This window comes from Anser anser (genome assembly GCF_964211835.1).
Source record: "Anser anser genome assembly, chromosome: 15".
In the NCBI taxonomy this organism is placed as follows: domain Eukaryota; kingdom Metazoa; phylum Chordata; class Aves; order Anseriformes; family Anatidae; genus Anser; species Anser anser.
The window spans coordinates 13,699,637-13,727,564 of NC_139736.1; the positions used below are offsets into that span (position 1 = coordinate 13,699,637).

At 40.6% G+C, this 27,928-nt stretch overlaps 2 protein-coding genes across 6 annotated transcripts in view; one reads left to right on the forward strand and one right to left on the reverse strand.

Moving 5' to 3' along the window:
• IFT140 (intraflagellar transport 140) overlaps nucleotides 1–27,928 on the reverse strand; it is a 76,975-nt gene that overhangs the window by 1,420 nt on the left and 47,627 nt on the right. For all 5 annotated transcript variants that reach the window (XM_083800041.1, XM_083800040.1, XM_083800043.1 and 2 more), the window contains 11 exons: nucleotides 7,819–7,996; nucleotides 4,806–4,996; nucleotides 3,705–3,800; nucleotides 3,199–3,331; nucleotides 2,964–3,107; nucleotides 2,394–2,522; nucleotides 2,004–2,186; nucleotides 1,221–1,427; nucleotides 798–1,010; nucleotides 546–712; nucleotides 202–343 (listed from right to left, as the gene is read on the reverse strand). In XM_083800041.1, coding sequence (XP_083656167.1) covers nucleotides 202–343; nucleotides 546–712; nucleotides 798–1,010; nucleotides 1,221–1,427; nucleotides 2,004–2,186; nucleotides 2,394–2,522; nucleotides 2,964–3,107; nucleotides 3,199–3,331; nucleotides 3,705–3,800; nucleotides 4,806–4,996; nucleotides 7,819–7,996 — 1,783 coding nt within the window. The remainder of the gene's footprint in view (nucleotides 1–201; nucleotides 344–545; nucleotides 713–797; nucleotides 1,011–1,220; nucleotides 1,428–2,003; nucleotides 2,187–2,393; nucleotides 2,523–2,963; nucleotides 3,108–3,198; nucleotides 3,332–3,704; nucleotides 3,801–4,805; nucleotides 4,997–7,818; nucleotides 7,997–27,928) is intronic.
• The window catches only part of TMEM204 (transmembrane protein 204), a 29,433-nt gene continuing 15,579 nt past the window's right edge, over nucleotides 14,075–27,928 (forward strand). The window contains exon 1 of the mRNA XM_083800048.1: nucleotides 14,075–18,332. Within this exon, the coding sequence (XP_083656174.1) occupies nucleotides 18,059–18,332 (274 nt within the window). The 5' untranslated portion in view covers nucleotides 14,075–18,058. The remainder of the gene's footprint in view (nucleotides 18,333–27,928) is intronic.

Here is a 27,928-nt window from a genome sequence, read left to right on the forward strand (position 1 = left end):
TATGCTCCATGTTCTCTGAGCTTTCTTTTCAGTCCCAAGTAATAATAATTTGAAGATAGTTCCTTAAGCATACGACACCCTGCCAAGCCGTTTAGCTCCTGTAAAGGAGGCTCTACTGTAGAATGTCTTCCCATATGAGTTAAGCGCTTATACCAAGCTGCACTGGTCTATATAAAATTCAGGCTCTAAGAATTAACTTACCACATGGAATTCCTCCACCTGTAAGTAATGTCCAATCAGAAATCCCAAGACATCACCCTGACGGATGGCATTGTCAAGATCTTGCTCAGCTAGAAGTTGTTCACATTGTCTGATTGCTTCTTTGGGATCCTCAGAGTAAACTCTAGTGAAAGAGCATAGTTACTCATATTTCAGGTTACTCTTTGGTCTTGAATGCCAACAGCCCTTTTAAAATTACAGGTGTTTCCCTGCTATAAAAATATACAGAAGCAAGTCTTCGCCAAATTATTTACTGAACTGTGAATGTCGTCTTCTTGTATGATATTTTTGTCATTAGTCTACATGCTCTGAATACCGCAGCTTACCTCCGAGCATGGAGGAATCGTTTGATCAGGGCCATCTTGCTTTGCAAATGTGTTAGTTTGCTTTCCTGTTCCAGAGGGCTTCTAGTTTTTGCTTTTGAAAGGCACTTACATGCTTCTGTAAGAGCTCCTTGTGCTTTCTCATAATTCTGATACTCATCGATTTCTACCTGCAGGAAGACAGATTAGCTGAGTGTCTCGCTCTAGAGCTAACAAACCGAACAAACCTTGAAGAATCACAGAAGGTGGACGTACCTGAGCACATGCATCATAGAATCCTGCCAACAGGTCAAGGGCCCTTCCTTTGGTATAGAAGCTAATGATGTTCTTCATAATCTCTGGGTCTTTACGCCAATCCAGTGATTGTAGGTAGTTGGCTGCCATGATGTAAATCTCTCTCTGTCTGGAGACTCCCGCAAAAAAGATGATTTTCTCTGTGTCTCCAGATTTCATCAGTGCCCTCATAGCCTAGCAATGCAAGAAGGGTGGGACGACAAAAAGGGAAAAATATTGTGAATACAAACACAGGCTCTACTAAAATGGCTAGGAAGCCTCATCTGGATAGCCTACTCTATGAAAATTGTCTCAGGATTTACTTTGCAAACCACTCTTGTTGCAAAACCTTATAAAGGTAAGAGGCTCAGCCTCCCCAGCTTTTTTCTGCCTATCCAAACTGACCTTTAACTTGTTTCCTGCTTGTGTGTATTTCTTGGTTGCCAAGTGGTAATTGCCTTGTCTCATGCAGCAATCAGCAATTTGTTCCAGTAGCTCTCTCCGGGACTCCTCAGAGAGGTCCTTGGAGTCCTTAGACACTGTCATCCTCTCAGCCATTTCCTCTGTGATGGTCAGGTTCTGCTTCAGGCAAAGTTGCAGAGCTTCTTGGTACTAAGGGAAGTAAGAAAGCAAGGAGCTGTTGCAAGCGCTACCGTGATACTTCATGTTGTTTGTGGTGTAACCCATAACAATAAGCTATACAAAGGCACAAATGTTAGCAGATGTGGCTTCTCTAAGTAGAACATTTGAGGAGTTGTGCCCTACCATCAACTCATATTCAAGTATATACTTTCTCATTTTGTTCACAAAGAACATATTTGTGCCTTGGTACTGTTTCCAGTAGGATCTTTTCTATGATCTTCCCAGGCACAGAGGTGAGGCTCATCTCTCTGTAGTTCACTGGGTGCTCCTTTCAATGCTTTTTAAAAATGGGAGGAGTGATGTTTCCCTTTTTTCAGTCACCAGGGACTTCACCTGATGGCCAGGACTTTTCAGATATGATGGAGAGTGGCTTGGTGACTACATCAGACTCCTTCAGGACCCTAGGATACATGTCATCATGCCCCATAGACTTGTACTTGCCTAACAAATATGTCTTTACATAGCTGGTTATTAATAAAGAAAGATAAATCTCAGTGTATGTATGTACATACCTGTCGTGCTCCTCTGTCCATCCACGGAGCTTACCTTTTTGGCTGTTAGCAGCAATTCCATTGCCTTCTCATACTGAGCGTGTTCAATAAAAAAATCAGAACAGCGGGCTAGCAGAGCTGGGTCTGATTTCTCATCCAGGTCTTCAGCAATTAGCTGTAGGGCCCCAAACTGCTGTGTGGCAAAGGCAAGCTCCAGAGCTTTGGAGAAGTGTCCTGCCTGCAAAATTCAGGATGAGCCCTTTAAAGACTAGAATAAGTACTGCAGAATTAGCTTACAGGATACCCTAGAGTGGCTTAACAAAGCATCCACCATGAAGAAATGACTGATTGTACATATAGTCAAATGTACCGTTGATTTAATGCTCCTCTGCTGTGGAAATTGCATCAGTTTAAAGTTTGGTATTTTTACTAAAAAGTCATTTACCTTATGGTACAACATGACAGCTCTGTCCATTTGCTCCCCCTTTTCCTCATAATAGCAGGCTGCCTCGATCATGTCTTCTGGAGAGCTCAGAAGAGCCAGGTTCATCAGCTGGTCATCTAAATTGTTCTCCTGTTCAAAAGCAGAGATTTGAGTTTTGGTATTCGAGCAAACTGATTTCATAATTCTGTCTTCTTTCAAGCTTCCAGCTTTATACCGTCGCATAGTAGCCCATCAGCCACCTCCTACGTAAAACCTATAGCTACTCAAATGGCTCTGAGCTGCAACAATGACAATTTGTTTCATGCCGTTTTCTGTTGAGAAGTATGATGCATGTATGTATGTATGATGCTGAGCTGTATAATCTGTCCCATACAACCAACCCATTTATTGAAGAATCTTCTACAGAAGATGAAAGCAGAAAACAAGAGCATCTTCATAGCTGGGCTGAAGGAACAAGCAATGCATCACAGGACAGAATGGTACGAGTGTCTTGTAACACTTTCACTCTGTACGCTACCTAAGGGTAGAATCCTACCTTGGTTTTGGACACAGACGTACATCTTCCCATACCTTACACAAGCGAATGGCATTGTTAAATGCCTGGGCCCTGGTGTAGAAATGTACAGCCTGCTTGATTTCCTCCTGACTCTCATACTGGCGGGCCAAGTGGTATGAAGCTGCCCAATTCCCTGTTTCATTTGCTATTTCAGCAGCCTGAAAAGGAAATCATATAGCTTTATGCTACGCCCATACTCATCCCAGGCATGAGAAGTCTCTGGAAACAGACAGCAACGGTCTGCCTTACCTTCTGAATGTTGCCCTGAAAGCAGTGGACACGGACTAGGGAAAAATAATCCTGAGCCAGTGCATAGTACTTCAATGCAGATTCCATATCTGATTGGCTCTCCAGATACTGTGCCCACCATTTCCACAGGCTCCTAGAAAAGCAACAATACTAACTGCAGTAACCAGAATTGCCAGAGAATGCATTTCTCACCCCTGGGATCTTGAACTCGAGGCTAGATGCATTTTTTTTTTTTTAAGAATGCAGACAGGTTTTACCAAAATGCAACTGTGACATTCAAAGATCTGTGCTAAAAGGGAGTTCAGCCCAGATACCTATCTAGCGTGGCTGTTTTTGAGTGAAATATGGCATGCTCCTGAAAAGCTGAAGGAGGATCAAAGTGGATAGATAAGGCAGGTATTGAACTTGCAGCTGAGAGGATTCTCTTCTCCTTCTCTGCTTTCTACACAAATTTTATTTCTGACCTGAAAGTCCCACTCAAGACAAGGAATGAGCATAGCACTGACTTGTCTTTCATCTTGTTGACATAGTTCTCCAGGGCTTGTAAGTCTTCAGAGAGCATTCGGGGTACCTCAAACCTGTGTGTATCTGACTTCTCATAGCTGTAGAGAAAAAGAACAGATTGCATGTGAAATGACTAGCTTAAGACAATTATTTCACTTCCTGTGTAAAAAATCCACTTAATGTTGGATTAGCCACAGCTACAAAGTGGCAACCCTGATAACAGTGCTCCATTGGTATTATTCAGTTACTCTAAGACTTGTAACAATCAGCCAGAACCATCAAAAATAAAAGGTACAACGCACCTGGAATCAGAGAGGTGATGTGATCATAGAACTGTAAATACTTCAAAGTTCCAGTGATGCTCCAAAGAAATATCCCAGAAACCTCTCCAAACATTAAGCACAACCCTGTGCAACTGTCTAAAAAGGTAGCAAAAGCCCTGGACTCATCTTGCTTAGTCCTCCTGCCATCCACTGCAATTTCAGCCTGTTTTCCACAACTGGGAGATCACTACATTTATGCCATCCATCTAGTGCTAGAGTCTTTCCTTACCCTCCTGCCCACTTGGATCATCTTATGGGTCTTTCTCATCACATCACAGCTCTACTTTGCCTCCGAACGTAAGTGATCTTATATTGTGAGATTTCACAAGGTAAAAATCATATGAAAACAACATTTCAAATGAATAAAAACACATTAAAAATCATATCCACCAACTTCTCTAGGAATTCATCAGTCACAGCAGAGGACTGGGCACCAGAAGTACCCAAGTCAAACCAAATTCTGTAGTTGTGCCTGAGACTCTCAGAGGAAGTAAACAATTAAATCACTGGTAGTGGTCTTCCGGTGACAAGAACAGGACTGGATTATTATTGGTGTTCAACTATTGGCCCCTGACAGGACACTTAGCCTTAGGGAGGGTGCCGTGCAGTTTATTACAACAATGCTTTTACCCCTGAGATAGAAAGCACCAGCAACAGGAAAAGATTTTAATTAATTGTTAGTAGCCATTACCAGGCATCCTCCTTATCCTGCCTCTAGTCTGCGCAGAAGAACAAGGCCCCAAATCCCCCCTGAACACGACGCCATCGGCTGGTGCTTACTGAGTGAGAGCAAGACCGTGCTCCCCTATTGCCTCCAGGTGCTTCGCATAGTTGTAGTAAGTGGTACGCAGGTGAACCCGGTCATGAGCTTCGGCTGTTTCAATGGCTTTCTGCCACTGGTTTGAGGCTTGATAGAACTTGTTCAGGAGGTCATAGCGTTTGCAAGCCTTGTACAGTTGCTCCGCGTCCTCCTTAAAGAAGAGCATACAAAGAGCTCATTAGCTCTGTGTTTCATAGGCGTACATGCAAGCAGTAAATCACATCAGACACCGCACTTAGGAGTATTTTATTAATGCAGGTCATCGCAATGCAATTAAAAGGAACAATAATTTAGGCAGGGGGGTTAACCGACTAAATATACATAGCCTGGAATAGCACATTACTGGGAAACAGGATGTTTATGTGAAAATAAGGAAAGCATTCAGATCCTGACATTTACTGTACGATATCAACTTGGGGGTGACATGAGCAAGCCATCAACTATTAAACACTGTCAGCAGGAGTGTAAATCACTTCAGAAAGGGGAGATATGCTCATGTGGGGCTACAGGTAATGGCCACACTGCCAAGAAGTGATGTCCAAAAGATCCAAGGGACTAGGGTTTTTGGCAAGAAGGCATTAAGTGCCAGAAGATCTCTGGGATCTCAGAGCAGGTCTCAGAGGCAGGAATTCTTTCTTGGATAACTGATAGCCATTCCTGGAAACAAATGCTACTAATTTCAGACAGAACTAGAACAGGAGGATTTTGCCTGTGCTGACGCAACTGCAAGCAAATTAAGAACTATTATTTTTACACTTTGAGAGGTACTCCTGTGGAAGGAGCATTTTCCTGCTCCACCCAATGGCTGTCCAGCTGAACACTATATTTAGTCAATTGAGATTATCTGTCCAAGACAGAAAAATAATTTGTCTCTTATTGTTTCAAATTCAAAAAAAGCATAGAAAGTAAAGATGGAAGTTGCTGGCACTATGACTTTATTACTGTATGAGAGAAAAAAAGCAGAAAAATAGCATCTGTCTTGCTACAGTTCTCCTTCACCTCTCCAAATAGATCTAAATATCCAAAAGAAGGAGTACTAACACTTTTCAGCCTCACAGCTTTCTCTTCCAGGAAGCTTTTCCAAACATTTAGTTAAATTTTCATTTTTTTCCCATCACTTCAATTCAGGGTAGTTCCACTACCTCTCCAGCTTTCATACTGTTAAAATAGCTGTAGATTGCTAAACACCTTTTTAAGCCAAAGTTTAGCTATTTGGCTGGCTTAAAGATTTCCTTGTCTGTAAAACCCTTCCAAGTGCTTAACAATTTGCACTGATTTTCTCTGTATTTGCAGTTCATCAACATTTTTTTCTGGTAATGAGGTGCTTACAGGTGGAAGGCAATATTCCAGCTGCAGCTGCAGCAAACTCATAGACGAAAGTTATCAAATCAAAGCCCCAGGATGTGGTGTCTCCACAAACACAGACCCAGATTTTTGCTGTCGTAGCATTTTGCCAATTTGTGATCTCCTATGAACTGTGGGGCATGGCATCAATTCTGCTGTCTCAGTTTGTCCCTCTTACTGGTCATTTGCTGGACCTTTCTCTGGCTCCCAGACTAAACATCTCTGTTACGATTTTCTTACAGATCACTGATGAAGACATAAAATAAAGGCTAACCAAGAAGAATACATTCTCTCTCTTACTCATCTAACTTGACAGTGCTCCGGTCAGTTTTCAATCCACCTGATAATATCAGTCATGCACGTGATAATATCATCTCCATATTAGATCTCAGTGATATTGGTAAAGCACAGTAATCAAGGGCAGAGAACTTAGAGTAAAATAAAGCTATGCAGAAAAGACAGAATCCGCTTTGGTACATATTTGCTGTCAGGTCAGGCTCCAGATTTAGGTGCAAGGGACAGCCTGCCACTGTGCCAGGCTATGGGGAGATGGCTGAACAGCCTGACTGCTCTTTCTGTGCTAGAATCCAGGCACGTCACTGCCAGCATAACAGGAGAAGCAGCGACAGAAATCTGGGCAAACCTAGGAGAGCCAACGACTCTGGGACAGCACACGCAGCAAATCTGACTTGACAGAGCTCTCCATCCCCACAGCTAGCCAGCTCCCAACCTTGGGGCAGGAAACTTGCATTTTGCCTACGCTGCTGAAAAGCGTTAGGCCAGTCCTCACTCTATTGCAGAACACACCTTCAGCCTTCCATTCTGCAAACACGTCAAAATGAACCTTGCATTTCTCACACTGGACCTTAAAATATGTTTGTTAAAATGTTCAATATAAAACATTTCAAAGTACATCTCTTTTTAATCCGGTCAAACCTAGAATGATTATTTGAAGTATTATGCCCCAAGAAAAATGTAAGACAGAACTTAGGATGTTTCATACATACAACATCCTTAAAGGAAGCTTCCTACATTCAGCAGCAGTTTTACTATATATATGTATATAGTAAATATGCTATATTACTATATACTATACTATTTACTATACATATATATATATTCTGTACAGCAATCAAGAAAACAAATTAATTTGTTATAAACAAATTAATATATATATAATATATATATAACAATTTGTTATAAAAGATTAATTTGTTATAAACTTCTGCTGCTATGGCTCTTGGAATTCTTATTTAAAGGCATCAGGTTCTGCAATCCTCGTTGTCATCTACTCTTCAAGGACCACAGAAAGGGCCCATAGGGCTGTTGAGCCTATAGAATTCACACTGATTGCAGAGAAAGACAGTTGAGTGTGGCACAGTAATCGTGCAGCACTGGGCTGTACAGTGCTGGAAGGGATGTCTACTTCCCGAGGATAAAAACTCAGCTTCAAGAAAATAATTGTAAGAACTATTCTTCATTACTCCTTGGAAACCTGGTAATAGATTTTTACTTCCTTATAAGATTTGTGCACCTCTCTCAGATTTATCAGAAACGATCATTTTTTCAATCTATTCCCTAGTTAAATGGAGTGGATATTCTAGGATGCATACGATTAACAGGGCTTACCAGCATGCCCAGCTGAATTGCTAGCACAGCGACTCTGGCTTCCTCCTCTGGTTCTTGTTCAGCCTCCCTTAATGCTTTGGCTCCTCTTGCATGACCCATGTTTCCAAGGCAAATTTTGGCAACGTCAAGCCTCTGAGTCTTCACACACATGCGAGCCATGTTCTCCCAGATAGTCTCACTGTGACAAAGCAGAAAGAAGGGAAGTGCTGTTAATGGTAGCGCCATCAAGACTTGTGTATTAGGCAGGTAAGGGGCAAGGAAAGAGGAGAGAGTGAAAGGGAAAACCATTAACATAGTCCACACTTAACACACATAAACAGACTCCAGTTGTTATGTGAAGATTTAAGAGGAACAGAAATAGTCCTCAGACATAAAGGGTAGCTCTGGAACTGAATGTCTGTAGCTTTAAGCTATGCTTAAACTCTTAGCACAAACTCTTTAACTCTTAGCTCAAAGCTAAGAGTTTACACTTAACAAAATCATCTGCCAACACAGATGCAGTGAACATCTCAGCTTTGTGCTCCCATGCAGAGTTGTCAGGTCTCACCAGACAACACTGCTGAATAGGAGGGCCACAGCACAACTGACAGTTGCACGGGGGACAAGCGAAGATTTACATAAATTCTGGTTATGTGTGAGGCTCTACAGAGTAAAACGCAGTATGTCCGACTAATAAAAACATAAACATTCAAAATATGGTGTGTTTTTCAGCGCGTGATCCTCAGTGGAGGTGTGGTCCACACAGTTCTCAGACACCACCACAACACAAAATAAGTACCTAAATGATAAAAGCAGGAAAAAAAAAAAGCTAAGAGTTGAATGCCACTTCAGGTCTTGCACCTGCAAGCAAATCTTCCACTTTGGGGGTGGGGGGCTGACAATCATGTTTTCCTATGATTAAAATGTTTTTCTCTTCCCAGTTGCTGTGGGAAAGACCTGCACAAACAGGGGAAACTGACTAACCGGGAAGCAGAGAAGCAGATGAGATGCAACGTGCTGTCAAGCACACACAGTTGATGAAGGCAGAAAAGAAAAATGTTTTTCCTAATTTATTTTAAAATAAGATTATCTTCTATTTGCAACTACAACCAGTACAAAATTTTCAAGTAGAAATAAATATAAATACGAGACATACACTTCATTAAGGCCAAACAGGATAGAGAAAATAAAACAGGATCAGAAGTAATAAATCTGGGACAAATTTCAGATAATTCAGAAGTTTTGCTTCTGAAAAGCAAAAACACATCTCTGAATATTTTATAGGATTTCTTATATCCGCCTGTCCATATGGAACCTGGTTCAAACACAGTATGCTCTTGCCCTCTTCTGACATATCCAAGTCCCTCCCAGACTGAAATGCCAAAAGCAACATGGAAACAGAATGAAGTAATTTCTGAACTGGAAAGGCCTTACAAAAACTTCAGGGCTAGATCCTTCCAAGTGTAAGCCTGTGCATCTCCATTCAACATAGAAATGCTGATTTTTATCAGCAGAAGATGCGACCACCCTCATTTTTAGAAAGTTTGAATTACTTTCTTTTTTTATGCAAGCCACTGCCTATACCCCAAACTGGCAATAGGTAGGAAAAACATCTTTAAAGGACACTGAGGTCATATTAAATATTGTCACCTAGCTTTGATCAACAAAGACAGTAAGTTCTGTCATTAGTACAAGACACCAAACCTAGCATGTATGTGCACGGCTGTGCTTCACTACACACGAGGAAAATATACGTACTTTCCAAAATCTCTAGCATGCCAGAAGAAGCTGCCAACAGCCATTTCACTCTGTCTGAAGGAACACAAGCTTGCACTGTGCCAAACTAACAAACAGCACGTTTCTGAAAGGAAATCAAAATCTTTAAGAGCCTTGACAGCTTGCAATTCCATAAATGTAAGAGTTCATGGACTTGAACAGAGACAAGAGGATGAGAAATCTTATTAGCCTACAGGGAGTGGAAACCTTTGAAAGGAAATAGAGCAAATGGCATATTTTGAAGTACAAAGTTAAAAATAATAGTGTGCAGAGAAACAAAACAGGACTTAAAAGATCATAGAATCATCTGGGTTGGAAAAGACCTTCAAGATCACCAGGTCCAACCATTATCCTGGCCTACTGAATCCCGTCACTAAGCCATGTCCCTCAGTGCCACGTCCGCACGCCTCTTCAATGCCTCCAGGGATGGCAACGCCACCACTTCCCTGGGCAGCCTGCTCCACTGCTTGACCACCCCCTCTGTGAGGAAATTCTTCCTCATGTCCAGACTAAACCTCTCCTGGTGCAGCTTGAGGCCATTTCCTCGTGTCACCTGAGAAAAGAGACTGACACCCTCCTCGCTGCAACCTCCCTTCAGGTAGAGTGATGAGGCCTCCCTCAGCCTCCTCTTCTCCATACCAAACAGCCCCCTTTCCCTCATCCACTCCTCCTAAGTCCTGTTTTCTAGTCCCTTCACCAGCTTCATTGCTCTTCTCTACACACGCTCAAGCAACTTAATACCCTTCTTGTAGTGAGGGGCCCACAACTGAACCCAATATTCGAGGTATGGTCTCACAAGTGCCACATACAAGGGGACAGCCATTTCCCTAGTCCTGCTGTTACTCATCATCTACTGGCAGCATTATGCTTTCATGAACGGCAATGGCTCCTGCCAACTTCAAAACTCAGTGGGGGAGCTGCTGTTGCTCCAGGGATTCCTCTCTGGGAGCTCCTGTCCCACACACGAGCTGCCAGCATGCCCCCCAGGCACCCATGCCATATGCATGCGGTACCCCACCTCAATGCACTGAAGAGCTGGAGCTCTGCCATTCCACCTCCTCCTCGCCCACTCCAAACCATTTACAGAACTAACCCGAGATGCTCCAGAAGCAAGCTACCGACAGGCTGGAACAACAACAATAATAACAATAACAAAAAATATATATATAATTTTAACACCACACTCTATATACTAGTCTGTTGCTCATAAGGTATTCAAGTGTTTCTGATAGTAACATACTATTTGCTTGCAAAGGCAGTCTTCACGTGCATATAAAGTTTTATTCATATATATGCTTGTCTTTATTGTATTATTATCTATTGTATCTTATTCAAAAACTGGAAAGGCATTACAGTAACATCACCACGTGAGATGCAACAAAGGCTCAACGTGAACCAGCAGCACGCTCTGGCAGACCAGTGGACAAACCACATTTTAGGATGCATCAAACCCAGCATAACCAGCCCATCAAAAGAGGCAATTCTCCAACTATATTTAGTGTTGGTGTGGCCCCACCTTGAATATTGCATGCAGTTCTGGGCTCCACAATATAAAAAGGGTGTTCAGGTCCTTGAAAGTGTCCAGAGGAGGTCAACAAAGCTGGATAAGGGGCTGGAGCTGCAGCAGGGGACGTTCAGACTGGACTTTAGGAAAAATTTCTTTACCGTGAGAGTGGTGAAACACTGGAACAGGCTTCCTAGCAAGGTTCCATGGCTGTCAGTGCTCAAGAGGCATTGGGATAATGCCCTCGTTAATATGGTTTAACTTTTGGTTAGCACCGAAACGATCAGGCAGTTGGACTAGATGATCTTTGAAGGTCCTGAATTATTCCATCCTATTCTGTTCTTCAGTGATCAGGGAGACATCTCCAGCAGCAGAATAGCATCCCAGAGGGGCAGCTGCACATCAGTTTTGTTGCCACTTTGGATATGTACAAAACAATGCAGGTCAAGTTAAGAAACAAGGAACAGGAGGGGTAGGACACTCTTGCTCAAATCCAAGGCAAAACCATCAATTTTCTCTCAACAGTTGTTAGTGTAGCACGAAAGGCCCATCTGTCCTTACGTCCTTAAAAGGCAGCAACTCTTCTTCCTAGGGTTGGCCTCACTGCCACATACAGAACACCAAGTAATGATCTACCCTTCCCCCAGCTCATATTCTGAGAATTTCCTGTTCTTCCCCTCCTCCTCTTTTTCTTCCCTTTGGAAAGCAGCTCACATCTGTGCTTCGTTAGCCACAACTGGATACTTAATGAAGACCAGATGCAGCAAGAGCACAACCAGAGCCATAAGAATGAGCTCCCTGTGCATTTCGGGGGAGCTATGCCTACCCATGAAGCACATTAATAAATAATCTGCTGCTGCACCCCAAACTTCCCAAGCTTCAGGCCACATCAGTAGCACGATGGAGTCTGAAACAAACAAACAAACAAACAAACAAACAAACACCTTTGATGCCACTCAGGACTAGATGCAAGTTTTAACCACATTTTTGATGAATCAGTTTTTCTTCCAGAATCTCTGATCTTCTGGGTCTGTTTTTCTGTGAAACTATGTTTACAGTATCTAACATTCTGATTTCATAAACTCTTCTGTAACTATACATTTTTCATTGCCCATTTTGCATGGAATTAAAAAAAAAAAAAACAGTAAAAGTAGTACTACTTAAAGTGCTGGAGATTCATGTGTCTGAACATATTACTATCTCCCCGCTCTATTTAATGGGCTATATTTGAAAAAATGAACATACTTGCATTCCATCTCATCTCTAAATATCTTGACCAGTAGAAAAATAAAATCTTTCTTTTCATCTTGGGTCTCACTTTGATGAACAGGATCCTAAGTACTCTGCTTTAAATATTAAATACAGTATCTGTAACAGTACATTATATATATAACATTTTAATAGTATGGAGATGTGGCTAGATTTTCCTGCTAGTCACTGAAAACATGTAGAACAGTTCTCCTCATTTTAACACGAGACAAAAACAACACACACATTCATCCCAGTTTCAGTACAACACCCTCCGGTCTCGACCACCGCCTCCCACTAACTTCAGTGCAAGCAAGGCCACATCCCTTAACACAACCATGTGGAGTGGGTGAGCATCCCCTTGTGCCCCAGACACAGCCGGGACTGTCCAAAAGGGACGCCCAGGTTTCACTTCTGAGAAGTGGGAGAGTCTTTCTTGACCAACAACCAGACATGAGGAAGCTTCACTGTACAAGGAACTGTGTAAGAAATTGAAAGCAGGTTCTCAGCAGCTCAGCTAACCGCAAACAGAGTAGATGTAACATTCTGGTGCGAAGTGTTTACTCTGAGACTCACCATAATGTAAACCATGTCTGGGCTGACCTGGACAAACACTGCGAGGCAGTGGGCACCACCCTTTCCCTATCCTCCACCCACTGCCTACGTGCTGCTCTTGGGTGTTTACCATGCAAAGGAAAAGGATGGAACAAAGCAGGTGCTGCTTCCTAAGGAAAATTATCAGCATCTATTACTATTTTCCAAATGTTAATTATTTGTACCCTTGCCTTGACTTCAGTAACTTCAAGTTGCACCTTACATCCCCCGAAAAAAAGCAATAAAATAATGCAATCTAGCTTAAATATACAACAGTAAGTGATTCTAATAATATAATTTTTGATGAACTCTACACATATACAATTTGATAGACCAGTCATAGGACATAAGCATCAAGCTGTGGACCATAATAGCTACAGACAGCTTATCCATGGCCAAACAAGACAAACTACTTGACACCTAAAGTTAGTGGGGACTCAAAGCTGGTAATTTAGAAGCACTATGTAAAATTTTAAACACATCTAAAAAGATGAACTTTGATCTCATCTTCAAATCAATGCAAAATCAATGTAGAGCTAAAATGCCCAAACTGGTAGCACATAGCATGCTGTCTTTGCTGTTGTAACCTGGAATGTTAATCATACCAAATGAGTTTTCCTCTGCCAAATATGTCAGGCATTTCTCACATACGTTCAGAACATTGAAAATGCATAGATTATTCCTATGAACCCTTCCCTAGAAGAAACAGAATACTTGATAAAGCAACAGAAGTCTTAAAGAACAATATTTAAGATGTTCTATTAAATACATAGATTTGTCTGTTCCAAACTTACCCTGATAAAGTCAATATCAAGCTATAGTTTAGCATGAATTATAACAAACAAAATCCCTTTGTCCCAAGTACTGCAGTAAGTACCGCATTAGACAGAAGAAATACATAGTCACCTAATAATTCCCTCAGGTAGTGACCCAAACTTACTTCTACGGTATTTCAATACACGATATTCTGTTGCAATACTTGGCATAATCACATTATCTATTTTCACCAATATAGAAATAAAGATGCTTCCTTATCAGTATTCTTTGCTTTTTGTTCTGAAAGTGCATTTATGTCTCAAGAAAGGATTTGAAGGACTAAGAATTGAATATACTTCTGCACATTTATCAATAGACAAGTGTTCATTAGTGATTTTTTTTTTTTTTTAAGGATCAGAAGGATTCCTTGACTGGTTTGTACTAGAAGCACAAGATCTCTCAGTGAAAAAAGAGAATGTCACCAAGCGCCAACAAGAACCTTAATGAGACAGCAAGAAGCTAAATAATACAGGAAAAGTTGCAACAAAAGCTAATAATATTAAATTAATGTTTTTGATTAAAATTGTAACAACAATGAATAACTTTGAGCCACTTTGGTATGAGGAAGCTAGGAAAATTTACTGGATCTTTGCAAAACTCATTTGATTCTGACTTGGTGCAATTACTCATTTCAGGAATTTCCCAATTTAATAGCTTTAGATATTATTATAAAAAGCCATTTGTCATTGGAAAACCATGTCAATATAATATTGTGCCCTGCATAAACAAATGTAAACAGAATTTATTAGGTACTAAATGGACAAACTCACTATGGAATGAAATAATTATCCAAATTACTGAGACTCCAGGAGTAAAATTACATTTACATAACAGACTTCTCACCCAGAAAGACCCCAAAGCTACTATACAAATTGCATGGAATAATTTAACCCACTACTGAACAGAACTACTCTTTAGCACATAACACAGCAAAAAGCTAGTTATGGACGAGAACATGCACCAGAAATTTTGCCCTGGAAAAAAGTCACAATGCACTTGCTAAATAACTGCATGCAACCATTACTACTGCCTTGCATCGCTCCCCAGACACTCCTCGTGTTGGTGTATTATCTGGGTGGGCTTGGACTGCTGTGCTGCTATCCTTTCTGCTCTTTAAGGAGGAACCGGAGTTCCCAGAAATATTCCCATCATCACAAGTCTCAAAACAGCTGTGACGAGAGAGTCCCTACCAACAGAAAGACAATGCGGATTTGAAATTATGCAACCTTTTCTGAGATGACCACCTCACTGTAACTAGAGAGATGAAGCAGTCTGATTTAATGCCACCTTTCTCACTAGTCCCAGCATCACCTCCCATGTTTTAAGTGGCAGTGAAGTGAGCCATGCGTCTCAGCTGCATCAGTTCCCAGATGCAACTCATGAGACAGCTACCCACCCATCTGCAGCCACAACAAGAAGCAACTTGGGAGAAAGCTTTTTTTTTTTTCCTCCCCACTTCTATCAAAACTGCCTTAAATGCAAAGTCATTGACTTCTATGGATTTGGGTGCGTAACATGCAAAATTTCTCAAGTAAAATGTATATCAAACCCTAAACCAATATCAGAATGTTTAGATCAGCCAGTCCCCTTAACACTCAAAGACAATTATGACTTAAGAGGAATATGCTTTTATTTTTAATGTTAGTGGAATTCAGAAAAGAGGTAGAAAATTCTCGTGCCAAATAATTTGTGCAGGAAGAAAAAAGAAATTTGACTAAGTTTTAAGTCATCAGACTGGCTTTGTTCTGCTTTTGTAAAAATACAATTGCTGCATTTTTGCATGTACAACATAAGAAGAAGTTTGTGCCCTCAAAATACATCCTCGGGCTTCGAAAACAATCACAAAAAAAAATTCAGAGACAGGAGAGATCAGAAGATCAGAAACAGGTGCACTGTTGGGCAGAAGTTTGCCTTTGGTATCATCAACAATACGCATATCATCCACCCAGCTGCTAGGCTTAAAACAACAACAACTCCATGGGTTATAAATATGAAAATATGGTCATTGTTGTTAGGAAACTTCTTCGAAGAATAAATATAAAAAACATACCTATGCCTACCAAACTTCTCAAAACACACATGTATAGCAATATGATTTACAGGAAAAACAGTAATGAATGATGTTGCCCTGCTGTGAAAATATGAAGATGCTATAGGTAACTCAAGATTAATCTGTTTAAGGATTAAAAATGAACCAAGCACACAGGGGACAGATGAATCTATAGCCAGATTTGTGGATATTGTACATATAGATTCTGATAGCTGAAAGCTAACTATAGGGTTATATGAAATTCATTGAAGTATTTTCCACTCCTCTCAGCAACAAGTCTGTTTTCTTCCTAAAAAATTTCCAGTCACTTTGCATGTCAGAAGTGATCTGCTGACTAAGGGTAAAGAAACTTTGCTGACAAGACAAATACTGCTTTAAAATTAAATGTTTTTATTCTAATTTCATTTTCTTCTAATTTTAATTTCAGGAATGTGAACTTTTGTGTCAAAATGGCAGGTGCAGTCAGTGGACTGCAGATACACCTTGTTAATCGGGTTCTCTTCTCGCCAGGATTCTTCCTCCATGACGTTGACAAGAATGCCATACCATTTTACAATATACTATTTAATGTTACACCTTATATGGTGTGGGTTTTTTTTAGCTTAAAGACTATGTTCCCTTGTCCCTGGCCAGCTGCAGGGTACACACATAGCTCCTCACTGCAGAGCAGCTCAGCTCCGGGAGCTGACTCAGACACTGAACAGTTAGCTGCCACTTCAAAACCAGCTTACGCAGACCCAGTGCTGGTGGACATGGCTTGTTACACAGCAGTTAATTCGGTACTGGATTGTGATCCCAGGCATTGTATTAAGCAACTCACAGCAGCTCTTCTATCCCCCAGGCACTGAAAAAGGGCTCAGACAGCATCCTCAGAGACACTGCAGAGCCATGAGTGACTACAGCAAACGAGGATGTGCTCAGGGGCACATCAGCCCTGCGGTCACAACACAATACAGCAATTTTCAGCTTCATCCACATCATGGCACTTGTGACTTTTTTCAGACACCCACAAATTGTTTATCAGTTTGAGAATCTCCGAACTTTAGATTTTCTGTTGATCTGCCAAGTGCCATTCTAGGGTTGCAGGGCAGACGATGGACCCAAGCGCACCCACCACCACCACCACTTTGTCATGACGTTCGACAGCCAACAGTAATTCCAAAATTGTTTTGCTTTCGGTAAAAAGCATTTCAAAACCCCTCTCCTCAATCTATTTCTGCAGTCCTAACGCTTCACCAGTCGAGTCTCAGGATTTCTGCTTCTTCGTAACGATGGTTTCCTCGGCAGCCGCGCTGCACGGCCCGCCCCACAGCAGCTGTGCCTCCCTGCCGGCTGAGGGGAGGAGTGAGGCGTGGAGGGGGACGCTCTGAGGGGAGGAGGGACAACTTTAGAAGTCTCCATAGTCTTTTCCTTTCAGGAAACACATCCTGTTAATGTTTGACTGCTGTGGCAGCGGCTCTGTTTGTTGCAGCCGACTACGCCCTGAGGCTCACCAAAAACAGCCACAAAAACAGCCATTTCCTCTTAGCTGGGGGGAGGGGGGGGGGGGCGGCAGACCTTTTCCTCACAGCAGCCCGTTCTCTGGTCCCTGCCACTTGCAGTCAGACGTTCAGAGACGGACACAGCAGAGCAAATTCCTCAGGATACGCCAAACTTTCACAGTTCTTTGGGATGAAAGCATTCATGTGGAGTTCAGCTGCGATTTGAGAATGACATTTGTCAGTGTTCGAGGGATATTTTGAAGTTTGCATCTGGAAAAGGCTTTTGGAGCTCTTTGACTCGGAGGAATCCGCACTCCGCACAGTTGCTCTTGAGGGCTGAGGCACGCTGCTGGCAAGCAGCCCTCCCTCCCTCACCCCAGCAGCAGTTCAGGCTCTTCTGCTTCAAGACTGGAGTCCTCCTCCCTTTGCCTCACAAGGAATTTTGTCTCACGAGGAATGGAAGTCCCTATCTTCCAGTTCATCACAGGACTGGCATTGCTTATCAAAGTGCAAGAAGGTGGATAAGCCAAAGCCGGGAAGGACGGAGAAACCTAAAAAAAGCTCCTTTGTGTTCTTTTATTTTATGGAATTCTATCTACCTCACAAAATTCTCATTTGCTTGATCAGAAACACCTCTGGAGTTGACTTTGAGAATGAACGGTGATGTCCTCTAGCCATTCATAACATCATATTGAAGCTGCCTCCATTTCAAGTCCAATTTCAATGTGCTGGAGCTGACTGAGACCTTGTGTCTTCTGCAAATAGAGACTGGCAGTGAGCTGACAGTCAGATATGACTGTCCAGAAACTGGTAGCCACAGCTGTGTTGGTAGCCCTGGTCTCACTTATTCTTAACAACGCAGCTGCCTTTACTCCTAACTGGGTATACCAGACCCTGGAAGATGGGCGTAAGCGCAGCGTGGGGCTCTGGAAGATGTGCTGGCTGGCAGAAAAGAGCAAAGGAGGTGCAAGCACCAGGCATGGGCAAGGGGAGGAGCGCGAGTGTGAAGCCCTGGGCTGGGGTTCAGAATCAGCTGGGTTCCAGGAGTCTCGTAGCACTGTCAAACGTAAGTTCAATTTCTTGTCTTCTCTGCTTCTGCTAGATTGTCATTGATACGTTGTACTAGGTCATGAGGAATTTATAGCCGAAGCAGAACATCCACATAGCGCTCTGAAATCAACGTTAACCATCCGATTCTAAACATCTAAACACCTCTTAAGAGTAATCATGTGAAAATCATTAAGCATGACATATTTCTCATTTGCAAATTCAGACTTGTGGGATCTTAAGAATACACATAGCTTAAACTGAGCCGTTTAAAATTGGTTAAGATCAAATCTGTAAGCCAATTTGCAGAGGTGTAAAGTTGAACAATAAAAAAAGTGCCCCTTGTATTCATGATGTGAAGGGTGTGACCCTATTCTCTTTAAACTAGAGCAGAATTATGCTTGGAATACTTGTGTTCATCTCTGACACCTTGGTTTAACTATGGCTAACTGGTCCAAGAACTTTTCTCCGCTGAAAGCCTGTGCTTTCAGCAGCTGGCTTCTATGCAGGCATCTAAACAAGCTGATAACAGACAGGGGTTTTGAGCACAGCAGTGCCTTGGGGTTTGTTCATTCAGGCAAATCAAACAACGCTTTAAATGAATCCTTCAAGGAAGTGATTTTTTTTTTCATGGTTTGAAAAGCAGAGAAAGAACAAAATGCTCTGTTCCTCCTTTAAGTCTCTTATATCCCTCTGGAGACTAAACAAAAATACAAGAGGAATTTCTTTTCAAAAAAAAAAGCTTTACTGTGGGCCCACACCACATCATGTTTTCAAAAAAAAAAAAGTGCAGTAACTTTTTTCACATGTGCTAGAAACTGTTATAAATGCCTAAACATGACTTTCAGCTTAACTAAAAGAACTTATGTAACGTCAAATCATCACAAATAGGATTAGACTGTTCAAAAAATTCCTTGATGTCTACCTGTAACTTCATTACTCTAATCACTGCCCCAATTATTATTTATAAGCCATGTTCTAACTTGAAAAGCATGCATACATTTAAAAGTACGTGGTCTTTATCTAACAGCTAGAATAAGCTCCTGCATATTGAATTTGGCTCCTGCAGCATTTTAAATCCGCAAACTTGTATTTCTTGCTATGCACAGCTCAAAAGATGGGTGGTACTATAAAGATAGGCATAGAAAAACTAGTTTCATAGCAAAATTGTATGCAATTTTGCATACAGCAAGTTATTTGCAATTTGCATATAGCAATTTCTTATGTCAAATAGAACCAAAATGTGATAGACAATTTTTAAATTTAAAAGTAATAGTTACAGATAATTCTTTTGGGGACATGATGACACTAACACTAAGAAAAGCTCTTAAAATGTTAAAGAAGGACTTTGAAACCCAATGACTCATTTCATCAAGCATCCATTCACTATTTAATCTGAGAGCTAAGAGTAAGCACAAGTCAAATTTTCAGTCTCTACAGCATTTAAAAGAAAATCTCACCTCAACAGCTGTACCATGACAATCTAATGAGGAAACAAAATCAGTTACACATTAAGACATGTTTCCATGCATAGTACGCTTAGTATGGGCCCAATTCTGCAGCCATGGTTTCATCATTTTAAATAAGTTCTTTAATACAAAATCACATATTATTTAAGTAATGTATATATAGCAATCCTCATCTGTCAGTTATAATGACACATGCATGTATATAAATACATATATGTGAACAACTTTTTGAATTCCGTCCTCAAAGAGTTAAGGTTTAGTATTTTTGAGAATTAGCTTTTCCATATACTGATGATTTCTGTACAAGTACTGCATAAATAACAGCCAACTAAATATGCTACTGCAAGTAGGCTCAATTACTGGCAGAGAAGCATGTTCTTAGAACCTATTTTTCACTGAATACAACCTAAGGGCCTGCTCTTTCTCCCACTGAAATCACTGGCAAAACCCCTTTTCAGAGGACAGAGCTATGTTGTACTATGTTATATCTATACTGTATTAGAAACAGGAAAGAAAGAAATCCAGGGATAGTAGTCAGTGATACTATAAAATGAGATGGAAATTTAACATCTCAATGTGAATGATTTCAACAAAGCACAACGTGAAAGAAATGTGGGTGACTTAGATTGCAGGGGGAAGTACTTCAACTCCATTCAAGCTAAAACGTTACTGCTCCTGGCAGAAGGGTCTGATCTCCCCCCTTCCTTTATCCACTTCTTCCTTTACCTCCCTTCTTGCCATACGTTCCTGCACCCTTCCTTCAACCATCTGTGATACTAAAAAGCTTCTGTGAAGCTATTCACATGGCTAACAGCAAGGAAATATCCAGGTTTAGAGTGGAATTTTTTAGCGTGTTTGCTTTTTTGCTTGGTTATTTTTCTGTTGGATTAAGCTGTGGTATTGTGAGTCCAACAAGTACTGCTCCTAGCACAAGCCGAGAGATGCAAGTGTGCTGATGGGTGAGAGCTCCCTTTCAGTGGCACCGATCTGTCAGATCTGAAATCTTTGTTTACACTGAGAATCGGAGCCCAACTGGGGCTCTGAGGATACCGATCGAAGTTTTTCTAACATGGACAAGCCACTAGATGATGCAAAACTAAAGGCTTTTGCTGAGAACTCAGATGGCATACTCCCTCTTCAAAACACTCCAAGGAATCTTAGCCAGGTAGCCTAACACTTCTGTCATCTGTGTGAGGGCAAGGAAGCTTGCCAAAGGTTACAGAGATTGTTCCAGAGATATTACAAATATTCAGAAGATTAGGCCATGCAGTTTGGCTCTTGTCTACGTTTATTTAACCCCTCATAAGTGTAGTAGAAGCATGCACACAGTAAGAACTTATGTCAGACAGCGTATCCCAGGAATTCAGTACTCAGCTCCGTGCCCACTTAGAAGGCACAGATGCTACAGAGCAGTAGCATTGCAGAAGACTCAAGCTAACTCAAGTACTGAGAACGTGTAGCTACAGCACTAGTGACACGCTGTCAGAGCAAACCAGACCTGCACAGCCACCGTTACCTACATCCTGGCCCAACACCAGACTGGTAACGCTGCATTGCACTGTGTGAACACACCAGATTACTTGAAATCAGCTTAGATGTTTTTAACCACGCTGCACGGTACAGCTATGCCCTTAAGCCCTGTAGTGCTACAGACTGTGTGGACAGATGGAGCTGATTTTTCATTAGCAACAGTCACATTCTGTTCTTTTTTGTCTGAAGAACACTACAAACAGCGTGGAACTGCAGGAATAGGGAAGGGTTTAAAATGATTTACAACCTTGCTTGGTTCTTCAAGGTTCCAGGTGAACTGAATGAAAATCCCAACAGTGGTATCCTTATTTCATCTACAGACAGATGCCAAGAGTAAGATACTTGTAGTCCTTACAAACAGAGTAACCAGTGACAGGGAGAGGCACAGTATCACGAGTGACTACGTGACTCCCGTAAGGGCTAAACATAAACACCTGTCCAGCCTCAATGTATGATTTATGCAAACACTTGCATTATGAAATGCAGTGACTAAGTCAGGATGCTGCTCTGTGTGGGAACAATGAGCTGACAGTTGTTCACATCAACAGCAATTTAGAGCATGCCACTGTCCACTAGGAATTTCTCTGAAGTTTGGCTGTACAGAAACCAGTCTGCATCCAGCAGCTGAGTGTGTTATAGATGCGTATTAATTTTTCAACATACACAGATGAAGAAAGGAGGCACACTGCACTGGGAGAACACAACTACCATGAGAGCAAAAATAGCCAAAGGCTGCCCGGTAAGCTGCCGAGGCTGTTACACAGAGATACAGTCCATTCAGACAGCTGGCAGCTCCAGGCTTGTGATTTCCCTTCCTAACATCTGCAATATGATCAACATTCAAATAAATGAAATCACTAAATTGTAACGGTGGAGGCCAATATGCAGTCTTTCTGGAGGTAAATTTTAAGAGGCCTACTCTCCTTAGAGTGAATCTTCATTTTAACATGATTTTCCTATGTTGTACACTTTTTTTTTTTTGTAGAAAGTTAGAAACTTCATAGAATCATAAAAGTGGCTTGGGTTGGAAGGGACCTTAAAGATCATCTACTTCCAATCTTCCCTGCTGTGGGCAGAGATACCACATTCTTGGTTGATTCGTTCACAAACTTCTTGGGATTCAGGCTAATTTAGGATAGTTAATGTTTCAATACAGTTATCTTCACATGTTTCACAAATATCAGAGAAATCATCATTTCATTACCCTCGCTATTGAGGCTTTGAATTCATTTAAAGCTTTAGGAGGGAAAGTGGCCAAGGAGCTTTCAAACATTTCACATTAAATACATTTATTACAGCCACCAACACAAATGGTTATAACCAATCCATTGATGTTTATAACCATGCAAAACTGTCATAACATGTATTCAACCAATATCTCAACATGAATTTTGTAAGAGCCTTGTCTGTTAGAACTGATCACTATATAGAAGCATTCTTAATGTTCTGTTTGAAAAGTCCCCTTAACTTAAACATAATTTATGTTGAAAATAGTTGATGCAGATGCCTTCACTCCAAAACTGAAATGCTTCCTTTCTCCACCAAAAAAAGATTTATACACCTGTTAAACTAAATATTCAAATAGGAAATTGAAGCTCAGATGAGCTCAATCCTAAAGTTCCAATGTACCTAAGATTCCACTAAACTGTCACATAGAAGAGTTCAGTTGGAAGAGAGCTATAAAGGTCATCAAGTCCAACTGCAACATCAGAACATTTAATTGTGCTACTTGGTCCCCTCCCCTTCCCCCCCTTTTTTAAAATGATTTTGAAAGTGGGGAAAAAAACAGATGGAAATGAGGCAGAAGGCATTTTCCCATTTTCCACAGATTTTTTTTTCATTTTTACCACAAGATCATAAATTGCACACTTCAGAAAAATATCTAGAAGATGAAACCAAGTCAAATAAATGACTTCTAATTTGCAAGACATCCATCCAGCAACAGAATACTCTGCATTTTCATAGCGCTCTTGAAACTCAAGGCACAGCTCCAGCTGATTTCCATGTGAGCTGTGGAGACTTCATCCACATCTGACCTTTGGTGACAATGCTGACATCCAAAACAAGAGGAACACAAAATTAGTTGCCAAAAATTTGGGTAGATTTTTTAGAATGATAAAGAAGTGTTTCTTACAAAATACAGAACTAAGTTCTCCAGCACAGAATTCAGCTTTGTTGCAAGACCATGCATAACAGTCAGCAAGACAGAAGTCAAAGAGAGACACTGTTTACATAGCACCCCTTCAGCTTTTTTGCGCTGCACTTTCATGCACTGAATGAATCAAAGCTCCCGTGAAAAAACAGTATAATCCCACTCATGCAAGCATGTACTCTGCTGGCTTTTCCTAATGTTTGGATGCTTGGCTTTGCATTTCTGAAGTCCGTACAACATGGATTTTCAAATCAACTCAGAAAGGCTGAAGAACACCACCACAATACAGAAGCAAGTGCTAACCCTAACTTGAATCATACGCAGACTTCAAACCTTTAGATAAAGCCTAGACATAACAGACTGCTACTTTTTAAATGGCTTACCTAGTTCAGGAGTAAGAAATGGAATTCACCAGACCCACACAGCAAGGACTCAGAGCTTAAAAAGAACTAACTCTTTGCCCTCAGCTCCAGTGCCTGGTAACGTAGTGGATTCCTAGAAGCTCGGCTGAACACACGAGAAGATTGTAGTCAATTTTTTTTGGCATATCCCCTGCTCTGTGACAGCTATGAGCTCACCAGAGGTATGATGTGATGAATATGACTAGCACTCTCGAGCTTTCAGAGGATTTGTCAGCTACAGTTCTGTTAAGCAAACGTGTACTAAAACTTCTAAGACTACCTACTGGAGTGAATTTCTTTAGGAACAGCAAGAGATGCATCCCTTCTCAGGCTAACACGTTAACAAAACGTCAAGTTCCGGATGAAAACCATGTACTCAGAATGTCTTGATTATATTTGAGAAAATCTAATTACTTAGCCTACTTAGATTAAACTGTACCAGAAGCAGCATATGATCTCAGCCTGCAGACACCCAGCCCAAGAAGATGAAGGCTAGCAAAGTTACAAGCAACTGAAAACAGGCTCTTACAAAAAGAAGTGAAGCAGCTTAGGGACAGGAAGCATTGATAGTTCTATCCCTAATTAGAAGACTAGAACTATTTTAGAAGAGCAAGGCAGACTTTATCCTCCTTTCCAGAATAGACATGCATAAACACTGAAGATTTATGAAGACAGATACATCTTAGTATGTATAGTCAATGACTCACTGAATAATCAATAAACCATAGAACCATAAAAAAGAAATCACGAGTAGAAATCCTATAGTTTGCCTTTTATGCTAACAATGAAAAATAACTGAATAATGCTTAAAAAAAAAAAAGGATAAAAAGTATTAGTCAGTTGAAATAACCTTTAAATAGATACCAAAAAGTGTAATTTTTGAGATTAAAAGAACACTGAATGCAACTTAAGTTGCATTAAGTTGCATTAACTATTAAGTTAACACTTAAATGCAACTAAAGTAACCATTTTAACACTATAATATATATAAATATATATATATTATATATAATTATATATATAACTTTAACTTAATATTAACTTATAATATAACTTAATATATTATAAGTTATATTAAGTTATAAGTTATAACAAACTTAATATAAATATAAATAAATAAATAAATATATATAAAATCACTAGATATAAGGAGGAGATTTCCTCAAGAAAAGAATATCCTAAAACATGGATACACTGACGGCAGCAGCCTAAGGTGGCACTATACTTCAGATACGCATAATGAACTTCTAATAGCTAAAGTTTAAACAGATTTTTAGATTTAAAATCACGGAAAACAGGACTAGGATAATAGCACGCTCAGAGTCATCTCCTGCAGCTTTGATGCCATGCAGTGAATTGGGCAGTTGTGGTAATAACTTCAGATATAATACTGTTCCCCACATAGCGAGTGAAACTGTGGTCACCGTCTCTTTCCATGGCCGGTAACTTAGGAAGTTACAGCAGATGTACTGAAGTTTGCACTAAAATTTTTGAAAGTGCTATTTCTCAGGGGAAGTTTTAGACAACTACTAAGTTATCTTGGGCTGCTTATTTTCCTTCATTCATACGTTGTGCTTTAATCAGTCAAAAGCTTGAATTCCTGCAGACAGAAGAGGGGAAGAAAACCTCATGCTTTCAGCAATTAGCATAACACGATTGTTCAATGAGATCATTCTTCTTATTATTCTAAAACACTGCAAATTACTCTTCAATATGACTAACCTACTTCTGCAAAGCACAAATAACCCTGGTGCTATCATGTAACACAAAACAAAACTGCTGCTTGCAAATAAAGTCAAATCAGCATTCTTAATCCAGATGGATAATTCTGGTCAAGGAAATGAGCAAGGCAATGGGGAATTGGAATTGGTCTCATCCCTAGAGTTTCGGTTTTGACCCTTGACTGGTAACAATATTAAACAAAGCAGAATTCATTAGTCAGTGCCCCTAACTACCCAGCTGTACAAGAAACACAGCTAGAATCCCTGTCCATGAATTAATTACTTCTCAAAGCATACTGGGATCCAGATGGGCTTCCAAAAGGAAGAAGTCAGAGACTAGCACTTTGTAATGCTTAACAACAGCTGCAGAGAGCGTTGAAGCCATTCCGTGTCTATCCCCTTCCATTTCTCAACAGCTAAATCACATTTAAGGGAGGTGAAGGAAGGCAGGGAAAAATACCCCCTGTGGTGTCCGGTTCTGTTCTACTAGAAGCATCCACTTCTAGCTATAGGAAATGCTTTCGATGGTTAAACTGCAGGAGACAAGTGACATTAATGAGTTCAAAACAAAAAAGTGGTATGACCAAAGTACCTATGTCATCATGACAGTCTTAAACGATAGATTCTAGAAGCTAATTGTTAATACAAATACCACCCGTAATTGTGCACACAACCATTATGAACTTCTCATTCTCACATATGCTGGCTAATACAAATCATTCTGCAGAACTGAAGTTTGTAATGGACATGGGAGGCTGTAGTGGGATCACAATTACTGTAAATGAAGCAGAATGTTTGACACGATCAAACGGACTACTCTACATTCATACTAATTATAGAAAACCCATTGGAACGGGCTGCAGTTGGCTACTGAGGAATTTTTGCTTTACATAAAAATTAAAATATCAACAGGCAGACTAAAGGCACACAGACAAACACCAAATCTCACAGCTCTTACAAAAAATGCAATAAAAGCAAATTTTTTCAAAGATAAGAGCTATCTATTCCTGAATTGACCAGTCACTCAAGTGCGAAAACAGCCTTGTGGCCTTGCCTTCCTCAGCATGTTTGACATCTTTCAATCAAGTCTTTGGGTGCAGGCTCTGAAGAAATGCTTCTCATATGCATGCTTAATTCCCTTCCTTGACCAGCATCGTCCACTTTTTTTGGTTGTCCTCAATAAAACGCAGTCATAGGTGCTTTCCACAACTACCACCTTTTTGGATGGCGCAGTGGCTGGGTGGGTAGCTGGGTTTCATTTTGCAGCTCAGCTCAGGGTTGCACATGCACAAAACAGAATTATCACGTGCTGAGATGACAACATGCGAAGCTACCATGACTGATTAAGCACAGTAAACTAGAGGGGCAGTTCCAGACTCAGTCAAGTCAGCAAGTTCCACTGAGAAAATAATGGAGCTTTTAAGAGTTACACACTTAATTTTGTCACTAGCCCTCCCTCCTCTTTCACCCTCTCCTCCCATGTTTGACCATGTATGACCATTTTGGTTAAAAAGCAACAGCTATCTAAAATATTAGTTGTATTTCTGCATCTCCAAACAGCAGTGGATGTTAGTTGAAAAAGCATCCCTAAATCTGCAGTTCATGCAAAAAAAAAGATGTTACACATCCAATGCACTCCAACAGCAATAGGACAGTGATCACCCAACTATTATTTAAAGACTAAATTACAACAAATTCTGTTGAAGGCAGTTGAGTTAGTCAAAATAAAACTTGCTATTTTTAGCATGCTAAAAATATCTATGGCAAGGGCAAGAGAATTTACACTCGTTACATTGAAAAGAAGACATGGATAACAGTAAAGACAGAAATCTGTTTCTATGACAATGAGTAGTACATATCTCTGTGATAAGCTTTAGAACCCCCCATTTGTTTGTTTGCTTTGTTTTCTAATGCATGCATACACCATGCAGAAAGGCGACAGAATTCACTATGGCTGTGAACCAAGTATTTTTTGTATCTGACACCACAGATAGCTCTGTCAATAAATGCAAGTACTTTTATAATAATGGCTGTAAGCCTGCTATTTCTAGTATATTTCTCATTTAAAAGTAATCAATTTTCTCTTCAGAAAGTACCACTCCTTGAAGTATTACAGAAATCCGTTTAAGTGGAAATGCAGAAGAATACTCCTAATGCTCAAGATTTTGCTGATATTTACAAAGCTCAGGGGGCTTCCAAACATGATTTCACAGTCAACCACCATGAGCTATAAATGTTGAACACTGCAAAAGTTAGAATCATCTACTGCTACAAAGGGCAGCTTTGAAAGTTAAGATACTTTGAGCAAATTAATTTTGAGTGAAATAATTCTCTTCTCTGGT